General features: G+C 33.5%; 1 protein-coding gene across 11 annotated transcripts in view; it reads left to right on the top strand.

The window, feature by feature from the left end:
- Positions 1–22,242, top strand: part of LOC113496801 (protein lap4) — a 63,482-nt gene that overhangs the window by 2,291 nt on the left and 38,949 nt on the right. For 10 of the 11 annotated variants that reach the window (XM_026876128.1, XM_026876132.1, XM_026876135.1 and 7 more), the window contains exons 3-9: positions 12,090–12,258; positions 17,325–17,445; positions 17,537–17,829; positions 17,921–18,166; positions 18,321–18,490; positions 19,887–19,976; positions 20,829–20,938. In XM_026876128.1, the coding sequence (XP_026731929.1) occupies positions 12,090–12,258; positions 17,325–17,445; positions 17,537–17,829; positions 17,921–18,166; positions 18,321–18,490; positions 19,887–19,976; positions 20,829–20,938 (1,199 nt within the window). The remainder of the gene's footprint in view (positions 1–12,089; positions 12,259–17,324; positions 17,446–17,536; positions 17,830–17,920; positions 18,167–18,320; positions 18,491–19,886; positions 19,977–20,828; positions 20,939–22,242) is intronic. The other variant, XM_026876127.1, reaches the window with a different exon arrangement.

Below are 22,242 nucleotides of genomic sequence, written 5' to 3'. Positions count from 1 at the left end.
GAGCAGGTGCGAACCTACTTGTGAATGAAATATCATAACCAAAAGCTAGACTTCTACGTACGACGCCAAAGTTTAAAAGAAATAATAGTGTTAACAATTAAGAGCTACGAAAACTACTCAAAGAACAAACAATTCCAAAGACCAAACTAAAAAAAAATATCCAAAATAAAAGATCATTTATATAAGTAACTGATTTATCTGTAAATTTCTTAAAATAGCATTAGCGTCACTATCTAATCATTTCTATCGGTTTAAAAAGCGGGCCACCAAACTGAACAATACTCATTTTGATAAAATGAAAATAAGTGATACTAGTTAGTAAAATTGACCATCATTAGTCCGTAATTTGAGTCCCATTAGAGCCATAACCGGAACTATCTATATAATTAGGTGGTCATTCTCTTTATAGTTGCAATAAAACTCTTGTTTATCTAACGTAAAGAACATTCGTTACGATTCAAAATAAATTCCTAATACATAGTTTAATGCGAAAGTGAGCAAGATTTCGATAATTTGACAGTTTAACTGACGAAATCTAATCGAGAAAATTATTCAAACGTCACACACCTCTCAACTGAATCGTGACATACTTAAATCAATTAAATTGATACCGATTAATCACTCGTCCTGCCACATTCCGCAGAAAGGCGTCTTGCAGAGGTTGATGTGGTCCCTGCATCCTATCGTACAATTACATCGATCCGTAACAATAATAACTCATATTATTACATATCAATTATCATCTAGGAACAGCTACTAAATGAAAACAATATGCAAGGTTTCCCAAATAGGTTAGTTAATTCAAAAAGTCTAGTGTCAAGAAGTATATCACTCGTAATAACATATTACCTTAAATAAATACTGAATCTATGAAACGATATTTACTCAACAGGGAATCCTAAGTTGATAATAACAGACAATATGCGGCATCATGCTCACATGAGGTTTCCAGTGACCTCGCCTTGCACAAATGCCGCACTCGGCTTTAAATCTCTGCTAAGCGTCTTTTCCTATTCTCTGTATTCAATGGGAAAATATTTATTCTTACTTATGAACTGTACGTACCTATTGTATCAGGTGAGAATTCTAGTTTATTTGTAACATGTTTGATGCAAAGGTCACTAGATGTCACGAACAGGTGAACTTTAAGCTTCGCATTTGTGAAAACTGTCGTGTCTTCTAGAAATCCTTTCGTATCGTGATTGATCTTACAAATAAAGGTTACATTTAGTGGAGACACAACTTTCGGAGTCTTCTTATTATTCAAATTTGCTATATACACCTTACAAGCACAGAATGTCCGATTCAAGTTTAATATGAATAGTCGCAAAAATGAACAAAATTAAATAACTGATATTAATTACTTAACCAACCTCACGCACATGAATTGTCAAATATTGAAATGTGTTTAGATTTGAGACCGACCTCTCAATCTGCTCTGAATACCTTTTGAACAATATTAAAACGTTCACATTCTTAATTATTCGCACGGTTATGCATAGGGTATCGACTAATGGACCAATGCGACACTGTTTTGTACTTGAACGAACGTACGTGCAAATATAAACAGAATTATAGTAAATGACTTTACTAACCTTCCGAAGACCCGTCCAAAATGGTTCCAACAATGTAAGTGATGAGTTGCTTATCATTTTGAAACTGTAGTTTGAAGACTAACTTGTGAGTTGTGTTTCGCATTTGCATCGAATTGACACCATTCTCGTTAAAGTTGAGGCGATAGTTAAAGCTGTTCCATTATAAAATGTTTACGGTATGGATACCGTTTCAATGCTGACGGCGAGGTCTCTCAAACGGAGGCTGGTCCAAGAAAATAATGAGCTGCCATCTAAAATAGATGGACAAAAAAAGCCATGTGTCTTGTAGATTTTACTTTCGAGTACTTGTTATGTTATATCCCGTTTGTTTTCTTAGTGATTTGTTTATTTGCGATCAAGATATCACTCAAGAAGTAATTGTAAGAGAATATTCTAATCTACAGCCAGCGATCATAGTAAATATTGACATGACACCTGTTTGCTAATTACCAGTTTTGCGTTTGAGTTTCCTCATCGTTTTCCTAAGTGTCGATTGTTGTTATCAAGTACTTTACTTTGGAACTTATTTGAAAAATAACATTTTCAATTTACCCTAAAAGGTATATTATATAATTAAGAGGTTAGAAAATGGCCGAATCTCACAAAATAATAACTTTAGAAAAAGCGGTCCTAACACTCAATTAAACTTTCGTTTTTAGGCTAAATCTCGTTAAACTGTTAGTCTTTTCTTCCGCTCAACTTAACGATTTAAACCACACTGCTATTATTTTTACCGCTAATCTGACGTCATCAAGTATTGAGTCTTTGTTATTAAACAATTGCGTTCCCACATTAGACGAACACCAAGAATTTGCTAACTAGTTTAGTTATGTGCTCGGTAATTTTTGTTATCATTAAAAAAGCCCTATGGAATTTCAAGATTTCTAGAGCCTTGCCGAGCCTTCCATAATACTTGAGCCATATTATATTCTTGTATCGCTGATGTAAACTTAATGTTTAGTATAACAAATTTTACTGAACTATGCACTTGTGCAGCAAATGGGAAACGTGCATCAATAAATAACGAAATCTTACATATACACATACTTAAAATCACAATGTTATGTAAAGAAAGAATAAACTGTTCAAGAATTCTCAAAATGGACAGTAAAATGTCAAAATTTTCAACCGTTGTGGTTATGTAGTGTGATGTTAGCCCTTTGTGTACACTTCATTAGCTTATTTGACGAGGGTTAATTAGCGCTCACTATGTTGTGCTAAATAGAGGCACCGCGGGGCATTCTTGAAATACAACGTTCCATGATTTATTTGAGTAACTGAGCTAATACTGCGATTTGTTAAATCTTAATTTGTCATAAATGAAATAATATGTTAACTGTATCTAGTATTGTATTGCATTTCATATAGTTGATAAGTTCAATTATGTATTATTATTATTTTTAATATAGAATTGCACTTATCAACGACTAATGTACATTTTTTTTAAGAATAGATTTCTTGGATCAACCCAAAACTTCAAAAAGCTTACTTTTTATTAGTTATTTAACTAACAAACAGATGCGGTAAGTTCGCGGTGTGTGATTCGGTATGTTTCCAACGACCCGTGTAGATGAACTAGATTTCCTGTTAAACTCGCTATTAAGCGGTTAGTGCTATGTTGTATACTAACATCTGTATATTATTCACAGTTAACTGCTCCGTTCTAAATATAAAACAATGCAACGAAGTATTGCAAGTTTATGTCGTAGGTTGCAAACCTTTTTAACATCTCATGCACCTTATTGCATAAATAAATCGCATGAAACGTACAACATGCAATTAGAAATCTGTTTGTTATTGCAAATGAGATCGTGTTTGTTGATGACATCGTCAGACTGGGTTCTTAATTAAGCCAATCCCTTCAGCTGTAATTAAATTACCTTTGTAGTAATAACATTAATTTTCAGACTTGTAATTACTTTTGCGAGGTGCTTAATTTCGAGTTGAATAATAAACCCGATGTTTAACATTTTGACAGTGTATTAAATAACAGACTTGGTTTATATAACGTCGGAGCTGTGTTACAGAAGGGTTTAGTAATGGTTATAGAAACAAAGGTTCTTTTGATGTACATACCTATTTAAGAGACAGTAATAAGTTAAGAGTACATTAATATTTCACATTGTTTCTGAAAATGGGTTTAAATCCTTATTGCTCCTATCTGCTTTTCCTTTCAAATGTCGAATTATGTATTTGTATAATATACAGGTCTCCACAAATCTGAAATCGTCTCGAATAGATCGAATTTTAGAATTTAATACCTGTATAAAAATTATAAGTTAAAATAAAAACTATAAACCGGCCGTTTTAAAAAGTTACCCGAGTGCTAGAAAATTTGTTACAAACAAATATAATTTTGACTTTATTGAAGTTAAATGTAAATTTGGTTGAATTATTTCAAGCGTAGTCTATTTTACATAAAATATGCCTTCCTTAGTTCCGCGGTCGCTTGCACTATCTTTATTCAATCTTAGCATGCTTTAGCGACTGGGTACGTGATGTTGATGCTATGCCTGTTTAGTAAAACAGGACAGACGTTTAATCTAGAATTGTTATAGAACATAAACTAGAATATCTTTGATATTATTTCAACGCGTAGAAAGTTCTTTTAAAAATGGTATCTGGAATGTCTTAAAAACTATCCATGAAATCTTTAAAACTACGTAAAACAATCGCATATTATCGTGATAGTATTAAGTACTACGATTTATGACGCTTCCACGTCTGAACATTACCTTCGGTTACAGTCACATATTATCAAGCAATAAATGAATTAGCAAACAGTGTTTGTTTATAACCTCTATGTTAAAAAGATAATCCAAAACTATATACACAACCTCTTCATATTCGTCCTGCCGTCGTGTATTTCGCGTACTCTTGAACCCTAGGGGATGATAGCCCGTTTCAAGCCGATTATTGCTATTGGATAAAATATGATTAAATCCTAATTGCAAATTTTACAATTTACCAGATAAAGAAAATGAAATCTTTGTGCTTTATTTAATGTTTTACTTAGTTTATATTCTACATAGTTCGAAGCACAATTAACGTTTTTAACGTGTATTTTTATATATTAGGTATCTAGGTATTACGTTGGTTTCGGTTCAAAGTATCTGCTTTTAGCAGTGTATTGACATGGGATTGTTGAACTGACAGCGTGCCCGTACATAGTATTGTCCTCTGAACTCCCACGCGTTCGCACCTCCTGCTTCTTTAAGTCTACCACCAAGTTTTGCAGTGTATTTTTTTTTTGTATACTCTCCAATTTTCAAGTGTTTTCTCCAAAATCGTAATTAAAACACATGAACTAAATAGTTTATTTACTAATTGTACATTTATCTTAACTTGTACAAACAGACTTGTAAGTAAATTCGTAACGCCTAAAAATGGTACTCGGAAGTACGATGCTTTAACACACATTGGATTTTTATTATAGATGTATTATATCACCACAGTGAGGTCATTTTTAACCGGTTTGGTCACAATAAATTGAGTACCTAGCGTTACCGAACCTTCGACGTTCTCTCCGAACCGGGTTGAGCGTTTATTTTTATAGCATTTGTCGCTTTCATGTTTGGAACTGTTATTTTTTTTATAAAGAAAAAGTCGAATGTTTTTGATAAGTATGCAATTTTGCTAAATAACTTAAAAAAGAAAAAAATATGAACTTTGCTATTAAAACACTGGTTAGCCAGGTTTTTTTATAGTACTTCGATTACTGTTACGTGCAATTATGGGCAGAAATTGATTCTGATAAATTTTATGTAACAAATTGGCTGAGAAAAATAATATAAAAAAGTAAACAAAATTGTTTACGTTACACACAAAGTAAACCACGCTTAAATACTCAACTGAATTGAAATAAAATAAAAGAGACACAAAACATTCGAACCGGGAGCAATGGCACGTTTACTGTCGCAGGTGTGACTAATACTCGCGTGCGAGCAACTACTCTAAACGAGATGTTAATATTAAGATACGTGTAAAATAATTGAATTGTGCATGTTAAATCTAGTGTTATGAATATGTATGACGTAATATACGTAACGTATTAATTCCCACGTTCGAATTCGTTGTGACCTCTTGATGCGGCATACGAATACGGCGATTGCAGTATAACATTAAACAAATGACAATAACAGTATTAATTTATAAAATTTGCAATTATTATTGCGGTGAGCCAGTCACCAGGGACACCTACATGTATTATTTTATTTCTCACAGATACACAATTATGCTACTGAATTGATAAACTGCATTCATTGTAGCTATCATTCCGTACAGTCAATTGTTTTCAATAAAGTTCTTCAAAGTATTCACCAGGTTTTGTGAGAAAAATCGTTAAAGTTATTTAATAACACAATCGAAACGCGGATTTCGGCCATTGTTTATACTCCGGAAACAAAAGTCGTTATTCATTTAAATTTGATTAGTGGGGATGAGTGTTTAACATTTACATACATTGTATATTCCCTTAGAAACTGTCTGCTAAAGCTAGTTTATATTAAATATTAATAATATTTGACTTAGAATGTGTGGAGTTGGGCTGCTCGCGCTGCACGCATTGCGAACAATCAATCGTCTACGTTTGTTTATGCAAACTGCTTAGAACGTAACGTCAAGATATTATCTTCCTTTTTTCCTATTACAAAGCGAAAATGATGGTATATTTAACGTTCGTTTTGTATGTCAGTGCGTTTCTTTAAGTTTACACCATCTCTTACCTCACTACCAAGTTGATAATTATATCGTGGGATACCTGAATGAGCGTTAACACATACTGTTGAAATTCAATTACACTGTCGATTAACTAACATCTGGTTTTTAATGTTTTAACACGCCCGTTAGTGAATTTCGAAGCTCAAAAGCGATAGAAAATCGTAAGAGTTCTGACGATATCGTGAAATGTAAAGGGTTTATTTATAAATACTTAGTGTAAAGACATTTGTTGTATGACTGTTTATATGAACATGAAAAATGTACATGAAAATCCTAAAATATTTTTCGTTATTGCATTCTGCTCAAATCTTGTCAATTGGGTAATTTACTTAAGTATTTTTGTAAAAGTGCCATAGCACATTTTAATCATTTCCAATGTTTAAATGCCAGTTTATTTCACTTTCTATTCATGTCTCTATATGAGAAGAAATACTTCTTCATTCTTCAGTGTTTACTGAACGCCTCTCTGGGTAAGCAGAATGCAGTAAGGTCTGCATTCATTCACAAAGAATTTTATTGTTATGAAATAAGATTTTAATATTCCCTCCACGTCACCCATCACTACCAGTATATCAACACTTCTTTTTATATGATAAATATTTATAGCTATGTTCAATTCAATATTAGTTTCAGCGGCTGACAGAGTCGTTGGCGCGAGGCGCTATATTCCAAATGGGATTTTTACCCTCAGGTAATCTATTGTGTCCCGTTGGTTGAACCGACATTCATTATATAGAGCGTTGGGTCGCTATAGGATACTTATTTGTTGCTTTGTGCAACGAACAACTCAATAACGTTCTAATGGGATTGCACTGGTGGTAAGCCACGCGAGACCGCCACTCGACCGGCGACTATAACTTTTTCTGTTCGTCTATCGAACCTGTATTGTTTGTTCGACCTATAAAACTTAAACAATATGTTTGTTTTGCGGTACAATGTTTGTCCTCTCCGGTAATAAGCTATACTGACACCATTTGGTTTGTAATATGCGAACCAAACATGTGTTAACCAAAATATGCGAGATGAGAAATGAGCGTTCCAGACTCAATGGAAATCAGTGTTGTCTGGCGAACTCTAGTTACATCATCTCTTAAATATAAATTGGTGGTTCGCAGTATTCGTACAATTAATATTTGGCCTTATACGTATTTCGCTTAAAGGTTAACAAGGATAATTACTCGGATTAAGGCAATGAAACATTACAACTGGGCGTATTTATATACTTAAAAACTCTCATTAAACCAATTATGATTTTTGTCAATTTAATGGGACTGTGATAGCAAATAAGTCTGATACCATTGCAAATCCTGCTTACAAACATTTTTTTTCTGTTGGTAACGGCTCTATTCTACCTGTTGACGCACATTAATAGGGCTTTGCGACAACACCAGCATGTTATCAGCAAAACAATGCGCAAATAGAATTCAAAATGAATGTGATTCATTCACCTGCTTATTTGACGCGACATGTTTTTACTTATGTTTTGCCGGGTGCCTTTATTGAGTTTGTTAGATAATGCAGTGAACGTACAAAATGAGTTTTATTTATTACATTTGCCCTGGAATACAATTCTTTCATTAAAGATTTACAGAAGGCAGTCTTAGATAATCCTTGTATGCTATAGTATAGAACGTTTGTAGAGGTGGCTAATAGAGGCTTCCGCCGCAAGTTCGAGATCAATTTCCTTTACCCGTGGCGTCGTTCCTGGGTCCTCATTCCATTTGCTGTAGGGTTGTGTTTTGCAACGGATATTACTGAATCCATCCGTCTGACATGTCATATGTTACCTATATTTGTAGACTGTGGACGAAATCTAATCAATATACTAATATATAAAGCTGAAGAGTTTGTTTGTGTGTTTGTTTGAACGCGCTAATCTCAGGAACTACTGGTCCAAATCGAAAAATTCTTTTTGTGTTGAATAGACCATTCATCGAGGAAGGCTTTAGGCTAGAAACCATCACGCTGCGACTAATAGGAGCGAAGATACAATAGAAAATGTGAAAAAAACAGGGCAGGTATAAATCGTAACTTATATCTTCTACCCACGGGGACGAAGTCGCGGGCAACAGCTAGTATATAATAAAATTTCCATGTCACGATGTTAGTTAGCGTACTCCTCCGAAACGGCTTTACCGATTTTTACAAAAAAATATATGCGTATTCGGGTCTGAGAGTCGGCAACTATCTATTTTTCAAACCCGTAAGTGGTAAGGGTTGTTGACCCAAATTTTTTTTTCTTTAGTTGTTGAACGATTTTTTTGTTTTTTTTTGTTTATTTTTATAATGTGGCATTTAAAAATACATACCATAATAATTTATTAGGCAAAACAACGTTGGCTGGGTCAGCTAGTATAATATAAGTGAAAATAACATTCGAAACGTTTATACGACTTTGTTTCGGTAAATATAATTTAAGTATTTTTATGTTTTACGTTCTGTCTAAAACATATTCATACGGAATAAAACTCTCTTTGAACTCTGAAATTAAAACTTCGCAAAAGGTAGTCACTTTTCTTATTTCCATCTGAACTCCTTTAAATTGTTATCGAGTTTTATGTAAAGAAACTCAAGTTGTTATACTTTCCATCTGACCTAGTTAGCTAATTTGTTACTGTTTGAAAATATGCCAGCGTTGATTGTATTCGGAGCATATGAATATAATGAATTCCGAACTAATCATTTATAATCGGGAACACTCGAACCAAAGAGCACAACACAAATAAACATTTTATTAATAGTTTTAGGCATACAGCGGAAGTGCCATTACCAGTCAGCTTACACTGAACATCTTCCCGCACCCTTCAGATAAACACAGCGGCACTTACAATCCACATAGACATACAGCAGTCTTTAAATAGATCCACCCACACCAAAAAACCCAACAAGAACTTCAGCACTGCCTGCCATTTAAAAACATTTAACGTAAACATTGATGATTTATAACCACTTTTAACACCTGCTAAGTATATAAATTGATACATTTTTGACAAGCAGCGGAAGTTGCTGCCGATAAGATGTTCCCATTGACCTTATGGAACTCTTATTCAGTTTTAGGAACTACAAACTAGGCTAGAAATAGTCTCTTTTTTGTTTCCTGGATTGCAGTAATTGACCCATGTTATGGTAAAGGTTCACTCGTACAATACGGTTCGTAGCTTGACAAATAATTGATGACGACACGCCCGCTGGAATGCTCGCCCGCAAACCGGAAACCGGGGCGCACTACCGTTAACATCGTGAAATTAGAAAACCAGTTTGGTACTGCCTTTGTAATAATGTTTATTTTGCTAAATAAACATCGATCGAGATTCATCTTATTGAACTGTTTAAATGTTGATATTAAAGTTACGCCTTACATAGAGATCTCTTGATTTTATTAACGAAAACTCATTTTTTGGTTTGTTTGATAAAGCGAATGGAGAGAAAATAAACGAGAACAGAATAATTTCAACATCAGGCCCCAAATATTATTTAATTTATAGAAATAAAACTCTTATCGTGTTATTAACTGTTAGCTAGTCAGTCTATTTAATAAAATGATCATAAAAATGTATCTTAACCCATAAAACTCATAATTACCTGTAAATAATATTTATTCATGTCAAATAATGTGATAGTATTTATCACAACGAAAGAGCTCTGTAGCTAACACAGTATTTTTGCAACAATTCTATTCACAACCTGTTATCTAAATGTATCTTATCAAAATAGAAATGTAATATAATTAATCTCTATTGGCTCTCATTCAGAAGTTTTAAGTGGCCCGAAACATTATTTCATGTAACAATTACCTATTACGTATGATGTAATGGCTATGGCGGAGTAATAGTTCTGTTATAAACTCGCCGTTTGCATATCAGTTGTACACGCCACCTACATTAGTATCCGTCGGTCGATTAACTGCGGGACTGTTACATTTTACCTGCTCTACTGAACATGTTTTGTAGATACATCGTTTTATACACAACATTGTACCTACGTGTGAATCCTCTACATAGCTATACTATTCTGTAACTCTCTCTGCTTTATTGCTATTGCTAGCTAGCGACTTTGGTTTGCCAAGTTTATACGGTATACCATCAAATCTCTATGCTATGTCAACCGAGTCTGTTTGTGTTTACAGTTCATGTAAATTATGTTATAAATCGAACCGTCTCTTGGCTGTGATCATCCCACAATTCCGATAAATGGCTGTTGTTGGTGTTTCGATGTATGTTCAACCTTTTGATTTGTTAGGGTCAGGGTACACGCCCCATGTATATCCCTATTAAGTTTTATTTGCCTAATGTGACTAACACAAAAAGTAAGAAGTGTCCGGTTTTGCATAATGAAAATGACAATAATTCTTCGAATGTACGATGAACTTTTGCAACATTTTATCCTGTTACGTTACGGACCTTCGCCACTAAAGCGCAACCTGGAGTTTAAATTGATTTGCTAATGTACCTAATAATACATTTAACGCAGTGACGCACTGTTCGTCTAACAATTTTATTTTTGTCTACATAATGTCTCCAATTGATGCCAATAAAAAATAATCAGTTCGACCATTTTTTGATCAATGTGAAGTTCTGGAACTCATTTTTAATCGTGGCGAGGATCTGCTAATATCTTATGGTATGAAGACATTTTCCTCTTAATATTAAATACACTCTCCAATGTATCTAAGGGATTTCTCTCATGTAAATCTTTATTACTAAAATACACACACTCATTACTATCGTCCATAAGGTTATATAACTTCAACTTTAATTATTTTCTCTTCGTTCTGACAATTAAAAGCTCCCGGCTTGAGCTTTAATTACTTTGGAAGCAACAAGCTCTCGTTCCTAGTTGGCGTGTTAAATGTGACGTTGATATTAAATTGCTAGTACGAGATACAACTATTATTTAAATAAAAATGTTTAGTTTGGTAAAGGAGCAGTTGGAATACGTCATATTAAAAAAATAGACATTTGACCTTACTTAAACAATGTTTGGTCTAGCGCTTAGAAACAGAGCAATCGCAAATTATGTATGTGACCGATATGTTTACGTCCCTGTGCCAATTACTCCCATGTTGACTTTCGGCAGCCCTTAGCTCCACTGTATCAACAGTTTATACAAAGTACAGGCTGTAATAAGACCTTGTGCGACGTAAACTGTGCCATATGCCGAAACTGATCCGGTGCCAGTACCCGTATTTGGATGCGCAATGTTGCAACTATCTGCAAGATGCGCTTTCTGTATAGGTTGGGCAAGGCAATGTTATATAGATTTTTTATTTATTTACTTGACTAAGAAACTACTATAGTTATATTACTACTTACAAACTAAAGTCATATTAGTGTTACCTTTAAAACCAGTCTTTGTATTCCGTTGTTGGCCTTTACAACAAAGTTATTAACTATTTCAAAGACGAAGTAAATCATTGTGGTTTGTTTGTTTACGTCTTCAGTTGTAAGGTATTATTTTTGTTTCTTGTTTTCAGGATATTTATAAACCGAATATACAAATCTTCGTATGCATCATATGTATACATTTTTGTTTTAACAGTGTGATATGTTGCTTTGTTATCGTTTTAAATATCTACATCTTTTTCTTTCTTCTATAAAACAAACGCTACTATTTCTACAGCCGTACTTTTATCGACGAAATTCACAGGATCGTAATAGCATTCAAAACCTTGCCCGCGGCTACACATTACCGTTCCTTACACAATTCTTATACTGGTCACTAAAGCAATATAAGCAGAATCCAACGTAAAAATAATAATGTAATTTCTTTTCGTAGACATTCCCGACATCCCGGAGGATATCAAAAAGCTTCGGGCGCTGCAGATTGCGGACTTCAGCAGCAACCCGATCCCGCGGCTGCCAGCGGGCTTCAGCCAGTTGCGGGCGCTCACCGTGCTCGGCCTCAATGACATGTCGCTCACAAGCCTGCCCAGCGACTTTGGCAGGTTAGATATATTCTGTACTAGTATAGTTCCCGTTTAGTAGTTCATTACTAGCACGAAAAAGCTGCTCCTAGAAAGCCTAAAAGTTCCGTGGAGGTTTTTCTTATAGCCTTTTAATGATTATTTATAATATTGCCACACATGAAGCCAAAGGGTTCAAAATGGGCCTATAAAAACCGTATCCAGGCGTTATAAGTACATTGCCGTTACCATTGTTTCCATTCGGCGCCTTATAAAATCATGTATAGTCTCATCATAAAGGAAAAGTCTAAGCCATGTTTAATAGGAAGATTGCTTTTTTATTTTATTTTTTATATCATGAAACTGATCGCGGATTTTCCTTAATGATAGCATTATTTTGCAAGTCGCTTTAAGCTGTGCTGCGAAATAGGTTACGGCTAACTTTATTATATTGCTGCTCGACTTCGAACTAATTTCCTGTGGGAAATTGATTCTGTTGATCAGATGCCTTTGTGATATAAAGCTTATCCATAAGCTATTTCGATTTATTCATAATCAGACTAACAGCCAATTAGTTTACAATATAAATACTTTGAAGTATATGAAGCAAAAATTTCCATTTAAAGCATAATAATTATTAAACGCGTTATTTAAGCCAATGTAATACGGTCCGAGTGGAGTTTCAAAGGTAGCTGTTTAAACATTCATGAAGAGGGAATAAGCTTACATTATTCATCAGATTTTCGCAGTTGGTCCCAGTTCTTTCATTGTAATTTGACGGAACGGTATATTCGAAAATATATTCTTAAATTTTTTGTCTGTTGAAAATAAGTTGTTAACCAAACGTAAATGATATGAAACCATTATTCGTGCTATAAATACAATGTATTAAATATATACGGGAGTTATGATAAATTATCCGGTCCGTTGTTGTCGAGAAAGTTTCTAAATTGATGAAAGGGAGGAGTCATGAGACTAGTTGCATGAACAATTTGTATGACCAAGCTTTGTTTGAGCTCAAGGCGAAAGCGAAAGTTGAACTGGAAAGCTATGGCCGGCTCTGAATAACCCTCCTATTGAAGTCCATACAAACACATAATACGTCTGTTAAAGTTGTTTCACGTTCTTTTTGTCAGGAGTACATTCTTTTTCCTATAAGTACCCTCTATTGTATGGCGCTTGTTCCATTGTACAGACAGAGATCAGAGATTATATTGAGAAGAGCTTCGCAAGCGACTTTTTATGTGTCTATATCTGAAGTATTTAAAATATTTGAATTCGGTATTTAAATAAAATATAGCATTTTGTTTAATTCCAATAAAATTGTGAAACCTTTGGAATTTGAAGTTTTAAATTATTTAAAAACAGACATTCGTATTTTTGTTTCTGGTTACTAGTTGCGTAAATAACAAGGGAAGCAATACGTCAGTTTACATTTCATAATTGTATCTGACTGTGATTTGAATAAGAATGATAACTTGTCATTATAGTTGGTAATTGAGGATGTATTTATTATTAAAGTATGTTTCCGGTTAGTTATTACTTGTAGTCGTTCTAACAGTATAAAAATGAGAAAATAAAGTGACAAATTTTATGATTAAGGTAAGAAAATATCATATATTCTCGATTATTTATTACTTGCAGACATTTTAGTAGACGTTAATGCTGCAATGTCCGGACACAATTTTTGACCATTAAAGTTTAAATATTGTTCCTTTAATGAGAATAATTAAACTCAACCTGTTCGTAAGTTAACTCGTACCTAGGTATAAACTGTTGGATTAATATGACCGTCATTGTCCAATGACTGCATCGTACGCACAATGTTGATGACTAACTCAGTTACATGATAGTTGGTACTACATGTGTATGCCGCTAACATTCTGTATCAATTATAACAAGTAATAACAACTTACTTGAATTGATTGACATTTAATAACATCAATTAACGCTTTAAGCCGCGAGCAGCTATTTACGTACTCCTAATTGAATGTTAAATATATTTACAAACCTCTCAGGTATATCAAAATACACTCCACGCGAAGGGAATTGCTTTATCGTGGATCCAATTTTCGAGATTTCAACATCAAATCATTTTCTCGTTCGATTTATTGAATATTTTTTGATTGATTATTATAATAAACGAGTATTAAAGTTTTTTTTATAGAAGTTTTAATACTCAAGGTAGATATTAAATGAAATGCACTAGTTCGTGCATATTATAAAATACTAAGTTTCGTTGAAAATAGAACATTATTACAATTAAAAAGAGAAACATAATTAGTAACCTGTTTATTTATTCTTTAATTTTTAATGGGTTTTAGGACCGTAAGGTGTGACCGTAATATCTTATCATTGGTAAACATTTGTATCAATAAGATTTAACACTACATTTAACGTTCATAAAGTGTAACACATATATTTCATCTTCGTATAAAAATCCGTGCAATGTGTAGCGAATGACGATGAATACATCATACGCACCATCGCATCGTCGCTTTAATTTGAAACTTTATTTCACACCGATTTATATTTCAGCGATTAAATTGATGTCTTACGTCACACAAACACAGTAATTGTCTTCTTCAAGGCAATATATAGCTTAAAGATGACTTGATTTTTATTACTTTTTATTGATAATAAACCTCATTTTAAACGACATAAAACATTTTTTTGTGATTGTTGCGGCTTAACAACGCAGTATAATTAGCAAATATACAACTTTATTAACGTGCTATTTCTGTATTTGGGTCACGAACATCGAACCGTACTCGCTGAAATACGTACTAGGTATGATGTTTACTCGATATTCTAATTACTTGAGTACATAAGCGGACTTGAGTGACTCAGTGAACGATGGCTGTTGTACAAAACCAACGCTAAGTACTTTGACATCGCCTATGGAATGTGGCCTCAATGCTCTAAACAAACATGACGTGTACCCATGTGTATTATCAGTAAACAATAGAGATTTTTCATAACATTATAACATCAGACAATTGCCTAACCTCAACCAAGAAACGACGTAGAAGACGTTTAAAGATAAACAGATATTATATTATAATCTTCGACCGATTCGTTACAAAAACCATATACGATGAAAGTAAATCTTTTACTTTTATGAGACTGTTTACTTCTGGGAATAATGTAGCGACGACGACAACGCAACAGTTTTCTGGAAACGAAATACATAACAAGCAAAAAATATATTTTATATTCTGCTCGTGTACGTTTGAATGTAGAAGGCTAGTGAATAAGTACCTACCTACTGGTAACTTTCTGTTAGGTCTGTTATAAAGTACAAAAACAAATTCACTTTGAAATATTGGCTATTGCTCTACTGTTAAAAGTATTGACTGTTAATGTCAACAAGCTCCCGATCCTGCTATGTTTGCTTTAGAGGTTTTATGTGTTTTATTCTCCAGTCTCTCAGTCCAGTAGAGACAATTAAGTAAAAAACTAAGCGTGCTAAAATAAACACGCGCAGTGGACTGACGGTAATTTAAAACCGGTTTCAATCTTTAATAACTTGGCCTTTTGCAGAAGGGTTTCTTCCACATTCCTAACAGCATAATTTTCTGTCATTTGACGAGTGTAACTAAAAATGTACGTGTTAAATACTTCTAAACCAGCTAGGCTTACATTACCTATGTGGTACGTGACTAGTCCGTTGCGTGGTTGCCAGTTTTAGTACTACTACTTGCTGCATTTGACGTTTATTTCTATGTATAACTTTAAATATCGTTGCCTTCTCAAGAAAACTATGTGTCGTTAAATGAAGCTGAGGTTTGTGTGCAGATGACACACCGAACACGTTCAAATATTTTTATACACAGTTGATTTCTTCACGTAACTTAATAGTTTATATAATTAAAATAATAGAAGAAGAATAAATAAAAGTTATACTGAAATAATGAAGGCTAAGCCAATAGAATTGCATATTTTATCTTCTACAAAGGCATGAGTATTTTCCAAGCACATTTTTTACTTCCTTTGAAGTGAGTAAATAGAAAAAATAACAACAAGTTGTGTAAAGGAAAATAAATTCCTTATTCCATTATAATGAATTCTGTAAATATTCAGGGTCTTCGTTTGATTAATTTCTTTTGTATTACGTTGTGTTTTATTTTTTGTAGAAATCACAAAAACTTATTTATAAGTTAAGTAAGTTTTAAATGTTTTTATACAATAGGAATTCCGTGAAGTTGTATTTGAAAGACATTTGCTCCGAAGTATAATTTGCGAATTGTTAACTTGATGCTATGGATAGGTAATTTATGAAAACAAAAACGAATTGATTCAGAACATTAATTTCGAAATAAAATGCATCCTCAAGTAAATGAATTATACTAACACTCAATTTGACTTCAAAGCCATCCAACAATCACATATCTTATACACTAAATGTAGGATTGTACCAGTGTGAATACCCTGGGAATAATGCTTCAGTTATCTCGTTATGTGTTTCGTCTGAGATAAAAAGATAATATTAGTGTTAAATTAACCTTGCAACGATGCAGTGGGAGTCGTTGTTGCTGTCTGTCGTTCTATTGTGTTTCCACGTCGCTGAACTGTCTCATCAAATTATTATGTCACAATAATTGTAGGCTGCTGAAGGTTAAATGCACTGATACTATGTAACAACACCTTACCACCGACAGGCTATACTCAGATAAAGTACATTATTCTGTATGACGTCAGCAATAAATTAAAACAAAATCTGTAAACAACGAAACGACAATTAATGATTCGAATTATTACTTGCCGTTTCGTTGACAGCGTGTCTTTGAAACCGATCAGCAACGCGCAGAGCTTTTCTGCGAAAAACTTCCACGAAACGGATTTTGGGTCAACAAACCACATTCAATATTTTTCTAGGAATCAAAGAAATCTACCCTTCTACCCTTTATACATCTACCCTTTGTAATCGGATACCTTGTTGTATCAGTACAGATTTCTGTAAAACTACTGATTTCAATATAACCAATTCATATGTTGATCTGACCCGCTTTCGTGTTAAACCTTTAATTACGTAACACCGTAGATTTTATCTATACCTTTGTATGCTTCCATTTATACCAATTAAACGTTTGTTTTTATTATTTCAGTTTGATCTCACTTCAGTCGCTGGAGCTAAGAGAAAATTTACTAAAATCTCTACCAGAATCATTGAAAAATCTTACCAGATTGCAAAGGCTGGATCTTGGCGATAATGACATTGAGGAACTGGTCAGTTGATAACTAATTAATTATGATTAAAGGATTGAACTATAATATAGTATTTTGCATGTTTGTATTTATGTAAATGCACATATTTCAGCCGGGTTTCATCGGTGAGCTGCCGGCGCTAGAAGAACTTTGGTTGGACCACAATAAACTCCAATATTTACCTCCTGAAATTGGAAACTTAAAGGCACTAATATGTCTAGATGTGAGTGAAAATAAACTAGAGAAAATTCCCGAAGAAATCGGAGGTCTGTGCTCCCTTACCGACTTACACCTCTCTCAGAATATGTTGGAAACAGTACCTGATGGTATCGGAGATTTATCCAAGTTAGCTATACTGAAGTTGGACCAAAATAGATTACATACATTAAACGAAAATGTAGGAAGGTTAGTATATCGCACTGTTTAAGATATATTTCATTTTGTTAGTTTATCTTGAGCTATTTATAACGCTAATGATTCCGTATTTCTCTTCCAGGTGTACAAATCTTCAAGAGCTTATATTAACGGAGAATTTTTTAATGGAGCTGCCTAAGTCTATAGGGAATCTCAATGAGCTGACTGTACTGAATGTAGATAGGAATACCTTGGCTGAAATACCGCTAGAGATCGGTAACATGACGTTACTTGGAGTATTGTGCTTAAGAGATAATAAACTAACTAGATTACCGAACGAACTGGGAAATTGTAAATCGCTACATGTTTTGGATGTTAGCGGTAATAGGTAAGTCAAATAAAACTATTGAACCTTATCCTTGTTGACCGTAAACGATATAAAAACTGACCATAAACTATTTTTTTCATACTTAGTCCACTATATATTCTATCCTTGTTCTTGATGACCAAACATAAAACAACCTAAAACTTATAAATTTCAGGTTGCAGTACTTACCGTACACGTTAGTGAACTTGGAACTAAAAGCGGTGTGGCTATCGGAGAACCAAGCTCAACCGCTTCTGACCTTCCAAACCGATAGAGACGAGACTACCGGGGAGAATGTCCTCACTTGCTTCTTGCTACCTCAGCTTAGTTATACACAACAACCAGGTATTTACGAACCATTAAGACATGGTATTGCTTTTGGTGTCCTGCTCGTAGTTCCTTTGAGATCGAGTGACTTGCGAAGATCTACCAACAGACTAGTCTTCACCAAACTATATCGTAGTCTATATCTATCCCTACGAATATACATAAAAATAATTATGCATAAATAAAATCCACTCAAGATATCAAGGTGCAATTAATAACTGTAGTCGGTGAAATGCAGATAATATACGTGTATTTTTGTCTTGGCATGAGAATTGTATACTCCGTATTAAGTCAACATCCCCTGTATTATGATATTTTAAGTCATGCTTGTTCGGATAAAGCTATATTAATTTATAATTATTTTATTTACGTCATAGTTGTATCTTCTCAAGTCACTCGTAAAGGCAATATATGCTTAGGTGGTTCATATAAATTACATTATAATTATAAATACATTGATTTGAGTAGATAATTTTATTCGCTTCCAACGGTGTTTCTACAGACAGAAAATATCTAAAAATAAAAACTGATCCATTACAAAAATTGTAAGTTCTTGTATTTGTTTTATCTGTAGGAACACCTAAAATTTTAAGAAATCTGCCTAAAGTTTTTACTTACTACTTTGTATCTTCATTGCACAATAAATTTGTTTCTTGTAGTCAATTAATTCTTAATTTTTGTCAAGTTGTTTTTTTGTTTGTATGGTATTACATAACATAGTGTACGATAAAAATGCAATGATAAGCAGATATCAAATCCCTATCAATATGGCATAGAAAACAATACTACTGCCATTGTATGTTTGCTTTCATGTGAGCATTTTGGTATGTACGTTTACGTCGTATTTGCCTATGCTTTTCGTGCTTTTGTTTAATTATGCAATGCGCAGGGACAGTTCACAGAGCGAGTAAATGGAATGGAACGGATTAACATTCCTGAGATAATATCGTTTTATCTTATTGCAGCGATAAGAAGGGTTTGGTCTACTTCGAGCCTTTGTGTGACGTCATTACAAAGTTGATACGAAACCTTGTTTGCTTTGATTCGTATTCCAACAAAACCTATAACAATCAATTGGTAGTTATTCCCATGTGATCGAACCGTTATGAATGTGTTTACGTTCATTTCGGGGACCATCGCCCATACCGTATCAATTAATTTGGCTTCAATAAAAATAATGGGTCATTGTAAACAAATTTTTGAGAACTGCTTTGGCAGCGAAAGATATGGGCTTCAAAAAATGGATTTATTGTTCTATTCTTACAGTCGTTTAAGTTATAATGATCCTATAAAAATCTTAGTAACTTTAAAGACGAGGAAGTAAGTTACTTAGTTATGTGAACTATCTCTGAGCTTTACTTGTTTTGTTTTTGCTGTGTAAATATACTAAATGCACTTGTCACGTCACGAATAGAGCTGGAACACACGTCAGAGGTCGGCAGTGGACACTGGTTCAGGGAACACAGATTTAATTCACAATCGCAAGAGCTAGATAGAGTAAGAGGTAAGGTTCACATAAGTATCACCTACAACTCGATTTTTAGGTATATGCTGTGATATATATCTGCTATTGGGCGTCCATTTTATAGTAAAACTAGATTGATACACCTATGCCCAAAGGCTGATATTAAGAATAGTTTTAGAGATAATTTCATTCAAACTTCTTGTATCTTAGTTATATTAGTATAATTTGAATAAAAGAGGAAGTATAAGCTTTTGTTTACTTCAATCGTGTCCATGGTTAAAGTGTTGTGACTGTTTCAGTATTGAAGTAACATAATATATATTTATTCAAAAGTTAAGAATATTTGTATGTATTTCTAAATGTGGTGTTTTTTTATTCATATAAGTCGTGTAAAACCTCGCGCTAGTTTTACTATCAGATGGGCGCGCGACTTTATCAAGGTTGAAATGAAGATACTCTATTATTATGACAATTTTGCACAGTAATTTTTATGACACAACACTACTCATGGTCATCATGCTATAGCACTGCACTCAATAGAACAGTAGTTTTGTTTAGTATCTTTCATTGTTGTATTTTGTTTATTATTTTATTACTTTACATGTTTAAACATTTATGTACGTTTTTCTGTGTTATTTGTTGATGATGTAAATGTTAATCAATGTTACATAATTCTAGCTGTCAATGTTTGTTTAGTCTGTGACGTACCGCTGCTGTGTTGTGATTGTCCTTGATCATTTGTTTTAGGGATTTCGAAAGGAACATAAATCAATTGGTATCATTTAACATGAATATGAAATTGAGCATATATTTACATTTAAAATTTTACCACAAAACTACAACAATGTCATTTTATTCTACAACATTCCACTAACTGATTTGGTTCTACAGAATCGAGCATATCTCGAGACCGTGATTCGGACAACGAGGACTGGGAACAAAAGGAGAATTCACGCACACACTCTGTCAAGTTTACCGAAGACATGCCGGAAGTTAAAGAGGTGAGCTATTGCTGTTGTAACTTATTCAAGATTAAGAAATATACAAGGTATAAGCGTGAAGGGTTTAACACTAGATATGCTTCGAAATATCCACGGTATAAAGTACCTATAAGCTTTCACAATGCTGGTAATACACTGCGGGATAGGTCGAGGAAATTAGGATATTGGTTTAGGAATGTACGCGATTCTTGCTCGACGCACAGAGCTTACTTAGCGCTCAGTACCGTACTTGTAGCTTTAGAATAATCTTAGTATAAATACACCTTAATATAGATTAAACCACATCTTACAATCTAATCGAACTTTCCTATAATTTTGTCATTTGATAAAACTTGGAACCGTAATTTACTAAAACTAGATAGAGCGGGTTGCTGAGCGCTTTAACATTCCGACGCATTCAGGCGTTCTACCGCTCTTTCTCGCTCCATCATAAAACGGTTCTGAGTAAAGGAAAAGGATGGACGGATAAGAAAACTCGATTCTGCTGCCGGATGTGGTATAATCCTTGCTACAAACGCTTTTTAGCAAGTTATGTAATTACATAATGTATATTACAGAATTGCATATACATTTATATTGGATGTACTATATAGTTGTGATAAAGGGTCGTGATAAGTTTTAGGATCACTTTTATATCCTCAGTATTACTCAGTCTGACATTTATATATATATACACGTATCATGTCTATTTATGTAATAAACTGATAATTTCCATTACGTTTATCTTTTATTTTATTTGCATGTTTTATTTGGTTACACCTGTCTCTTATATGTACAACTTTCTTGAAGTTACAATATTATGAATACCTTTTTAAATTGTACGTAACTATTCACATGACGTTATTAATCTTAAAATAATGTTTTTACTGTATTATTTTTGTTAGCTCGTTTATTACTATTTGTTCAGTGTTAATATTCATGTCCAATGTGTACTACCTAATCAAATTGAAAAAGTGAATGTATCATACAATATAGTATTTTCTGAAACAAAAATTTAACTCTGTTTATAGGAAATAGTTTGTTTTTACCCAAAAATCATTCCCGAATTCTTAAGTTTCCTGTATTATGTAGATATTATAATAGGGAAGGTGTGAAGGTACATATTTGTTAAATTAATACTTGCAGCCAGTCTACTTAACTGTTGTGTATCTGGAAGTGGATGCATTAGAAAATATTCAAATATTGTTCCTTAACTTAGTTATTCATTATTATAATGTAGAATTGAATCTAGTTCGGTATTTAGTCTCAATCGTATGGTATTTAGGTAAGTAAATAAATAAGAAAAAGCCGTCGTAAATGACTGT

The sequence above is a fragment of the Trichoplusia ni genome, chromosome 8, assembly GCF_003590095.1.
Source record: "Trichoplusia ni isolate ovarian cell line Hi5 chromosome 8, tn1, whole genome shotgun sequence".
Taxonomy (NCBI): Eukaryota; Metazoa; Arthropoda; class Insecta; order Lepidoptera; family Noctuidae; genus Trichoplusia; species Trichoplusia ni.
This window is presented reverse-complemented; position numbering and strand designations above follow the sequence as displayed.